Source organism: Penaeus japonicus, unplaced genomic scaffold (genome assembly GCF_977035675.1).
Source record: "Penaeus japonicus unplaced genomic scaffold, GWHDUDI00000001_assembly GWHDUDI00000005, whole genome shotgun sequence".
Classification (NCBI taxonomy): domain Eukaryota; kingdom Metazoa; phylum Arthropoda; class Malacostraca; order Decapoda; family Penaeidae; genus Penaeus; species Penaeus japonicus.
The window spans coordinates 16,412,858-16,422,857 of record NW_028234407.1 but is presented as its reverse complement, the minus strand read 5'-3'; the positions used below and the strand labels follow the sequence as shown (position 1 = coordinate 16,422,857).

The following is a 10,000-nucleotide window of genomic DNA, read 5'->3' as shown; positions in this document are numbered from 1 at the left end:
TTTTACCCAGCCCTTTGTACCTACCTCCTCCTTTTTGAGGCTGCGGTAGGGCCTCGGAAAAGAGAGGGGAAAGGAAGGCTTACTTCTTGTCTCTTTAAACCATTCGTGCTAGATGATGTGCTGACATGTTTCGTGTTTTTTGCGTCAGACGCCGGCAATGAGATATTTGGTCAAGGCCAGCGCTTGGGGTGAGCGAGCAGACAGCCCAGGCTCGCGGCTAGTGTGCCTGAAAATCCGGAGTCGTTAGGCTTATGTGTTTGAAAACCCCGGTATTTTGACTATTCAGAGCCAGAATCGCCCCGGCGTGAATGGGTTAAAACTGTGATATGATTGTGGGTCAAGGTTGGTGAGAGTGAGAGCTAGATGTCTTCTCTATACTCCAGGTTCTCTGTGGTGCAAGTGAGTTGCCTGTGCATAGTCCTGTAGTTCAACTTCCATGTGTTGCCATGTGAGATTAGCTACTGGTACACTGAGCACTTCACTGTGGAAGCAGCCAGGTGTTTGTTGGTGTAAGTTAGATGGCATTGCCATGAGTACACTGCTCATACTTTATGCTAACTAGCTCAATTCATTTACCCAACCCCTGCCCTTTTGGATGGTGTTTGAAGATTATTTACAGAGAAGAGATGGTGTGCAAGGCTCTGGTAGTAGGGTGCTCCCTAGGCTTCCACTTCAACTTGTCCTATTGGGACCCTTCAGTGTCTAAGGCTCCACTTGGGTACTCAGGCAAGAGCAATATCATTTGCTCTGAATTGAAGAAATGCTGGTTCAAGGTGTTTTTGACACTGGCATCCTACACTCTTTCCTGCTAGCAATGGGAGGGTTGGTTTCTTAACCTATTGTGGAAAGCTGTAAACACTGTATAGGTGGTCCAATTTTGGTCCTGATGATGGCTATCAAAGTGATTTTTAAATGTTAGTTAACTAGCATCAATTACATCCTGACAACCATCCTCTAGCCAACAAATTATTGGCTAGATAGCAGTGTTCCGGACTAATACTAAGGCCAATAAAGGGTTGACAAAAGTCTGGAATGGGATAATAGGGACTTGGAGTATGGATTTTTTTTCTTTCAATGTATTGGTAAGACATGCTACACAGATAAGATGGTATGATAGTTCACTAAAGTGGTTTAAGCCTGTCACTTAGACATGGCAGGCATCTACAGATAGAGAAATAAGAATTTTCATTCATCAAACTTCTTATTGAAATACATTATTAACCTACCTGGTGAGCATCAAGGTCAATGATCATAACCTTCTGTATGTTAGGGTAATGGTTAAGTATAAAATGCACTGCCAGTGTGATATCAGCATAAGCACAGAAGCCACCGCCCATATTTCCACTGCAGTGATGAAAACCACCACCAATATTTATCGCCCATCCACGCTCAACTGCTAATTTTCCTGCCAAGACACTTCCTCCAGTTTGGAATCTGAAACCAGGAATACAATTTATGAATTCTGAAAAATATTCTCCTAAGTAGTATTTAAATAACTAATATAGTACCAACGTGAAATGAATGTTCCTATATCTTTACCATTGTCAGTTCAAATTCTGAAAGAAAATTAATATAGCTCATAAAATTAATTCCCCTTCAAAGTATATATATTCTTTAATTAACACAAGTAGAGTGCCTGCAAGCACTACAAGAGATATACATTAACAACTTACCTGAAAGGTTTTAATACCTTTTTCTGCACAACCATATTTGGCAAAAGTGCTACTGGAGCCACTTCTGTAATTTTTGCAACATTCACACTCCACTGAAATTGAAGTAGGGAGATTTAACACTCTGCATTTTGCACTCTACACACATAAGTCTTATCAATATTGATGGACATTATGGTTATCACTGAAAGAAAAACATAGATTTACTAAATACATTCAAATCTTTTTATCATAAGTTTGGTTAGCAATGTGTGTTAAATGTACTTCAACAAAATTGTGTCTATATTTGTTGGTAAGTTTTCTGTTACAGTAACACTATGTTGGTGATAATAATGATATGTAATATGTGACTGAAACTCAAAATCTATGGTATACCTTCAAACTTCTAAGATATGATGCTGTATGAACAAAGCGTAAGTCAGTCTCTGTTGCCTCATTTGGGCAAACTAGTTTCAGATCTTTCAATAACTTTTTCTTCTTTAAATACTGAAAATGAAATACAGATATTAATTTCTGCAGGGGAACAATACATATTTCCCCCCTTCCTCTAAAAGCAGAGCAAATATCAAATTTCATGATAATATCATATATAATGCATTTTTATTCTTATCTATCTTTTAAAAAACCTATGACAATTTAAATATTTTATAGATCAATAGAAAATTAACATACTTTCACAACATTTCCCCATTTGCCAGCATCAAATGGATGTAGTTTTTCCATGCCAAGCAAACGTATGTTGTACTCATCGCGGTAAACAATGGGTATGCATTCCATACCCACATCCACATACAGCTTGCTTTCAGCAGCCCTGGAACACATGTGGTCATTAAGGTTGTTATGCAGTGAAGTGAATCTTTGAACTTGAAACTCTGTCTATATGAGGAAAGATGGTGGCTTGCTTGGCTGATTTAATATAAAGATGAGCTAAGTTTTTAATTTCTTTTATTATTGCATTCTACAATTCGGAACTAGAGATTAAAATGAAATGTCACTAAATTGTATAACAAGGAATGAAAGACATGGCTACTTTAACAATTGTCATTTTAAATATGCAATCATAAAATTTATCATTATGTCGTAATTAGTATTCTATCAAGAGGACATATATAAAGAAAAGTAAACTTACAATTCCTTTGGCATTGCATCATTGTCTGTGTTGTCTTCGGGGCTTACAGATGCCATTCTGCCTGTAATGCATGTGAAATATAACTGTGATTAAAATCATGGTAAGAACAGTAACAATAACAGTGATGGGAACATAAACAGATATAAGGTTGCGTAAAAGAGGAAAAACAAACAGTAGAAGAAAACGTTTTTTTGGGGGTGTAACATTAAATAGTGCATAATATACAGAAAACAGAAAAAAATGAACTATTCCAGAACTTGAATCCTCTTTTATCCTTAAAGACAATGAAATAAATGGTATCAGGAATTCTAAACAACAAAAACCAAATAGAAAGAAATAGCAATGAAATGCCCAGTTAACAGTATTAATCTGTCTGCATAATAGCTTTAACTGAAATAATATGTTATTATTATGTATTAATGCAGGAATATACCATCCAAATAAATTGTGCATCTAAAAAATTGGGATATGCTATACTTCTGGATGAAGTAAAATTGTCAGAGAGAGATCAACTGCCAGTAAATGTTAAAATATCAGATGTACTTTTAATATAAAATCTTCAGCCCTCCAGCAAATGAGTAGGAGTCATTCAAATTGTTATCTGTTAAGGTAAAATTTGTATTGCAGGAACAATGGGTACAATAAGAGGTTGGCCAAGGGGTAATGTAACCAACATATAAAAGCAGACACAAATATATATACTCAATATACTGAAATATTTTTGAATGTTGCCCTTCAACCCTGGTGGAAAATGTCACTGGTTAAGAATATTTGATGACTGCTTCAATGATCATCTAGATTAATGATGGACAGCATTACTTTATTTGCAGTCTTTTCAAAAAATTCCAACCAATTGGACAAATGTAATTGACACACAGAGCACTAATTTTTTTTATCCATTATTTTTACTTGGGAAAACTTTTGTTGGAGCATTTTAGAACTTATCAGTATCAATATTTCAAAGATGTATCTTAGCATAGTAATAAAAAGATGCAAAGGCTAAACTACTTTGCACATTACAAGGTGACTTAAGTAAGAATAGTAGTACTGTAGAGTATAATTTTACCATAAAAAAGTGTTTGTACTATTTTTGGGGGTACCCATTGGCACTTTAGTGAGGACAAACAAACCTCTACCCCATATACTCTGGACAGTTAGATCTTGTTGATCTCTCTAGAAATTGACCATCCACAATAAGCAACCTGTCTGACCGTTTTTGCCAGATTATGTGTTGAAGAATTTTGGCCTTTACCTTACTACTGGAAGTATGCAGGCCCTAGCAATCTTTTGATGCAGTCCTACTGGTAATTATTACCCAATAATGAATATTCGTCATAAAATTTGAGGAGGGCATGTTACATACAAAGAGCAAACAAAAGGAGAGGTAAACTTAACCCTTCACAAATTATTAGTTTTATGTGATATTTGTGAAAAATTGTGTTGTTGCTCAAACATACTTGAAAAAAAAATCCAAATGATTAAGAATAAATTACTGGCATACATTAATATAGAATTTATATTGGGTAAACATCTAACCTGGGATAAAACATCAGATAAAAATTTAAATGTATGCCCAATGATCTGAAAGCTTAAGCAACACATATCTAAATATGTATCCATGCATTTCCATGTTATCTGTATTGTAGCATTTAATACTGCAATATAGATCTATAATAAAAGAATATAGCTGTCCTTGTAGATAGAAAGTTTCACACCCCTTGCATGTTTTTTTTTTTTTCAAATGGCTAGAAGGGGCATTTAGTGTTCCAAGTAATGTGTTGGGTAATTTACATCTTCATTTCAGTCACAGCCATTCCAAACCTGCATCCAAACCTGCTTTCACTTGCCTCAAATTCATCTTGTGACTATTGTAAATATTTTTTCAACAATGCTATATCAAATATATTTCTACATCCTTGTGTATTTCAAGAACTAAGAGACAATCCATGAGCACAGCCAAACATAAAGAAGAAATATTTTTAAAAGAAAATATGTGTAAATTTTTCCATTCAAACTCATGGTGTCTCAATCCGATCCTTAAATTATGGTAATGTTTGATAGAATAAATCATGATTTGCAGTTGGACATGTAATATACATTTGATAACTATAAATACCACAAAATTACAAATTAAAGCTTTATAAAATGTGTAATATGATAAACAAACTACTTTAAGGCTGATACAAAACAAGTTATATCTTGGTATTGTGACTGGATGTAGCATGTAAAGAGGTGAAGAGCTCTCTGCTTGTCAGTGGGCTGCATGTGAAATACACATCTTCATTAGTTTTAATTTGTGTATCATATGAAGGAAAAGAATTCCTTGATCATAGAGAGAGAGAGAGAGAGAGAGAGAGAGAGAGAGAGAGAGAGAGAGAGAGAGAGAGAGAGAGAGAGAGAGAGAGAGAGAGAGAGAGAGAGAGAGAGAGAGAGAATGGGTGAGAGAGATGGACAAGGAGAGGGAGAGGGAGAGGGAGGGAGGGAGAGAGAGAGAGAGAGAGAGAGAGAGAGAGAGAGAGAGAGAGAGAGAGAGAGAGAGAGAGAGAGAGAGAGAGAGAGAGAGAGAGGGAGAGAGAGAGAGAGAGAGAGGAGAGAGAGGGAGAGGGGAAGAGAGGGAGGGGGGAGAGAGAAGGGAAGAGAGAGAGAAGAGAGAGAGAGAGAGAGAGAGAGAGAGAGAGAGAGAGAGAGAGAGAGAGAGAGAGAGAGAGAGAGAGAGAGAGAGAGAGAGAGAGAGAGAGAGAGAGAGAGAGAGAGAGAGAGAGAGAGAGAGAGAGAGAGAGAGAGAAAGAGAGAGAGAAAGAGAGAGAGAAAGAGAGAGAGAAAGAAGAATTTAAGATTATATAGAAAGATGCAGAAATATCATGAAATAGTTGATGATATAGATAAATGCAGGGGTACAATGCAAGATGTAGAGATGCAGAGATACCATGAAATATGCAATGATACAGAATGATGCAGTGATACAATGAAAGCTGTAGCAATACAGGGGAGTATAGTGGAAGATGTATAATGCACAAATATAATGAAATATACATAAAAAATAAGTCAAGACATAATGAAAAATGCAGATATACAATGAAATAATAGATCCAGAGATACATTGGAAAATGTAAAGCTACAGGAATACAATGAAATCTGAAGAGATACAGAGTTGCAAATGTACAGTGGATGATGCATAGATACAAATACAATGAAATATGTATTTAGATAGAGAAAGGGAATGAGAATCAATAAATATAGGGAACATTAGTGTGAAATATGGCCATCAAATATTAAGCCACCATCCACATGTCTTCTCTTAATAATATCTCCATGGTACTTTACCACACAGGCATGTGGAGTTTCTCTTGTTGCTGTTTTGAGAGCATGCTGTGTGAAATGAGATTTTAGACAGTTTTTCCCATAATTCACCCTACAGCTGGCAGTGCATTCACCAGCAAATCAGTATCTATGGAAATTAATGACCTGATCAGACAAACTTTGATCTTGTTGATAAATTGTCTTTACCAAAGATGTCCTGGGTCTTGGGTATCAATGTAAAAAATCAAACTATATAACTTACAATATATTTTGGTGATCTAATAAAGACTATTTTTCCAGTAAAAGTTTAGAAGGCACCTGCTGTTGCTATCAAAACAGAATTTCTTTTCCTTAAGTGTACTGGGCTGTATTCTATGCAATTCCATTTAGCACTTATTGTGACCTTTGATGGAAAGCCTACAATTTTCTGTTTATATTGATTGTAGTTCAGTGTCAAATTATTATCTTGACTTTCACACTTAGTATGTTCCAAAGGCCTACAAATCCCATATATGCTGGCAAGTAGAACTTAGATTGGTTCATTATGGATGACAGCTTACAAAAGATGTCTATATACTCTGTTTTTAAAAAATACACACAAAGGTTCTATTGACTGACAAAATGCTTAAGGTATGGAGGCCACACCAGCTGGTGTAAGGCTATTTTATTTCAACTTTGTAAAGTAGGTGTCCATGCTTCATCTCATTACTATACAAATAGTTCTCATGCTTCTGCTAGACCATACATACTTTAGCAGACTGCATTTTCAGTCATTATGATTAATATAAATTTTTCAAGGTGTAAAACTATAGTTTTATGTAAGTCAATTTGATTCAACCACTGCCATATAAGTGGTTATATCTTTATTAATAATACAAGCACACTCAACACTTGCCCTTTAAATCACTTTAAAGTTAGAAAATGCATACAATCAATTCTAATTGGGAAAAGAAAATTCCTACTTGTTTGTTTTTGAGTGAATATTTACCAAATATCTACTGTATACTGTTAATAAATGACTAATTTAATTAATATCCCGATCTTCTGCTGTAGCCCTTTGAACTTTAACCTCGATTGTCGACAGCCACCTGACATCATGCAAACACTCCTTCAAAAATGCATTAACGCAGGCTAGAAAATAAATCTCTAATCTCACTTGAGGGTGAGTGAACAATAAACACGAGCACAGAGAAAGCTCCCGAGTCACAAATCTTTCTCGAACAGCAATTGCGAGAGTAATTGCAACATTTATTAGTCGACAGAATAAGGTTGATACAGAAATTATCAATTCAAGTTTGTCAATAAGAAAACTAGGTACTGGTTGAAATTAATAAGGGAAACTGTCAACAAAGCCATTACACAAAAAAGCCATATGTATCCTTAATATCCGTGCACTTCATAATCCCACACCTCGTAAGTATAGGTATGACAATTACGGTGAAACTACCGGGGCAGACGGTGCGGGGATTACAGGCACATTGTTCTATTTTTCTACACAAGACGAGTTTCTGATCACTACTGAGATTTGTCATATCAGTATATGGTGGTCTACTGGCACTTTGTAATATATACTTTATGATTAATATTTTATGACTAATTTATTCTTTATTCGCAAATGTATCTCCTACATCGCGATATGAAACTTCTATTCTAGGCCATCTGTCATTAATTATTTTCAAACTGAAAATTCATACACTAAAGCTAAGATAAAGTGTGAATCTGTGAAAATGCATTCTATCTTTTAATGATAGTCTTGTATCCCTCTGGAATTATTTTCCCCGTGTTTATTTCCGATGGTAAACAATCAGTCGTGTTCTCACATGTTCCTCCTCTGACCACATTGAAGGTATAGAAGAATCAATTCGTGAATCGAATGATTGTACAGGTTATCAATATACCTAAATTAATCGATTGGATGGCTTTTAACAGAAGGAAAAAACTTGAAGGTGTAGTTTTGAATGAGATGGCAGTCGGATATAGCAAAGTGGAAGAAAATCTCCACACTAACTTATCCGAATTCTATACAAGACAACCAGCAGCATAATTTCCCTGTAAGATGTATCGCTTTAGATAATTCTTGGGTACAGGTTAAAATTATTCTAGTCGAGACTAAATTACCACCATTTGCGCCATCGGTCAACAAACTTCCACCATGTATGATCTGGCGTTTTAAGGAGTGGAGGATTATTGGCCTTTGCTTCAGAGCCAAAGTCATGGAGGTCATAGTGATTCTTTGTGTTTTCACAGTAGTATCTCTGATAAGTTATTTTTAGTTGGTCTGCATATTATTTTCTCTTGTCATGAAATAGTGTTGTTGTATATGTTTGTTAAGGTCATAATATTCTCTGTAGTTAACCAGATTTATAATATCATAACAGTTTGCCTCACAAAAACTGGTAATATCCTGGTCGGATACTCTATTTCTAGTCAGAGGCTAAACCTCTAAGATAGGCAATTTTTGTTTGAGAATGAGAATAGGACAGTGGTTTTTGACCTGGGAAGCATTAGTAATTTACAAGAGGGTATGAGCCCAGGGGTTAAAGTATAGAATGATCAACTACTGGAGTAGGTGTATAAGGAGCACTGGTTTATACAGTATTCATGGTCATTAAAGACTGAAATCACCTCTTTTCAATTATTCTTAAAGTTTGTAAGGGCATGGGGTGAAGGACCTATTATTAGAGGAGACATGGTAATAAAAAGACAGACCCCTTCATTGATAGGCATTATTACAAATGCTGATATTCAATTATTCATAAGTATGTATTTCTCTGTGAACTTCTATTGAACAACAAATCTTATTGAATCCTGAACTTCTATTGAACAACATACCATATTTAACCCTAATTTTAACCCTTATTTAACTCATTACGTACGGGGGATAGATTCCCTTGCCCAGTCTCCAGGATGGGTTTTATTTCAGAGGGAGGCAGCTTGAAGCAACATACTTTGAATTTTCCCACTCACTTTCAGTCACTCATTACAAAGTTAGACACATTATTGTGTTTTATTTTATGTGTGTTTTATTGTGTTTAGAGACTTAAATGTGCTATATGACAGGCTCTATCAATGCTTCAGTTGATTAAAATTGTAGTATATTCCTCCCTGAACTGTAGGAGGAGTAAGAATCCTTTGCATATTTCTGCTTAAGTAAATGATTGATTTTGTCAATCACAACTCATTTATTATTGATAGCTACTTATTCATCAAACAATGGGTCAGTTTGTAGATAGACATTGCTGACCAATGACTGTTTGGTTGCAAAGTTTAGGAGTTAGTTGCTAAATGTGTTAAGGTGAAAAGCAGTTTTTATGTTCATGAAAATATGAGTTAGTAAAAAAAAAGAAAAACTTTATCTGTTTATATGCATATTTATTTATATGTGTGTAAGTGCATATGTGTGTGTTTTTATATAATTTAATGTAGATAGTAGTCATAAGTATGTGAAAAAGCTAATCATAATTTATCTTTTTCAGTATATGAATAATCATGGGGAAAAAAGGAAAATCTAAGCCTAGCTTTGGAGGACAGAAAAAAGGTTTTGATCAAAAGAAAGAAAAGAAATTGAATCCTTTTGAAGTACATACAAATCGTATAAAGCACGATGTACTTGGACGCAAGAGTAAATTTGAACGTGGATTACCAGGAGTTGCCAGAGCAAAGGCGATAAAGAAGGTGAGGTTGCATGAATGCTTATTACTAGAGTGATTCTCAGTTGGTTTTATCAGGATATTATTTTGAATAATATTTTATGTATGGGTAATATCACATAATGATACTTACATGGCTATTTTTCAGAGAGACAAAACACTACTCCAAGAGTATAAATCTCGACATAAGAGCAATGTCTTCGTTGATAGACGCATTGGAGAGAATAATTCATCAATGGATCCTGAAAAGA

General features: G+C 35.2%; 2 protein-coding genes across 3 annotated transcripts in view; one reads left to right on the top strand and one right to left on the bottom strand.

Annotated features, from left to right (window-relative positions):
* HDAC11 (Histone deacetylase 11) overlaps nucleotides 1-7,569 on the bottom strand; it is a 17,354-nt gene extending 9,785 nt beyond the window's left edge. The window contains exons 1-6 of one of the 2 annotated variants that reach the window (XM_086537050.1): nucleotides 7,510-7,569; nucleotides 2,800-2,860; nucleotides 2,343-2,481; nucleotides 2,046-2,156; nucleotides 1,674-1,765; nucleotides 1,227-1,434 (exon numbers count right to left, since the gene is read on the bottom strand). In XM_086537050.1, the coding sequence (XP_086393176.1) occupies nucleotides 1,227-1,434; nucleotides 1,674-1,765; nucleotides 2,046-2,156; nucleotides 2,343-2,481; nucleotides 2,800-2,855 (606 nt within the window). In that variant the 5' untranslated portion in view covers nucleotides 2,856-2,860; nucleotides 7,510-7,569. Of the gene's footprint in view, nucleotides 1-1,226; nucleotides 1,435-1,673; nucleotides 1,766-2,045; nucleotides 2,157-2,342; nucleotides 2,482-2,799; nucleotides 2,861-7,458 lie in introns of both variants that reach the window. The other variant, XM_043037863.2, reaches the window with a different exon arrangement.
* Nucleotides 7,570-7,791: 222 nt separating this feature from the next.
* l(3)07882 (Nucleolar protein 14 homolog l(3)07882) overlaps nucleotides 7,792-10,000 on the top strand; it is a 22,835-nt gene continuing 20,626 nt past the window's right edge. Inside the window, exons 1-3 of the mRNA XM_043037864.2 lie at nucleotides 7,792-7,945; nucleotides 9,576-9,774; nucleotides 9,898-10,000. The exon at nucleotides 9,898-10,000 is cut by the window's right edge and continues 47 nt beyond it. Of these exons, the coding sequence (XP_042893798.2) occupies nucleotides 9,589-9,774; nucleotides 9,898-10,000 (289 nt within the window). The 5' untranslated portion in view covers nucleotides 7,792-7,945; nucleotides 9,576-9,588. The remainder of the gene's footprint in view (nucleotides 7,946-9,575; nucleotides 9,775-9,897) is intronic.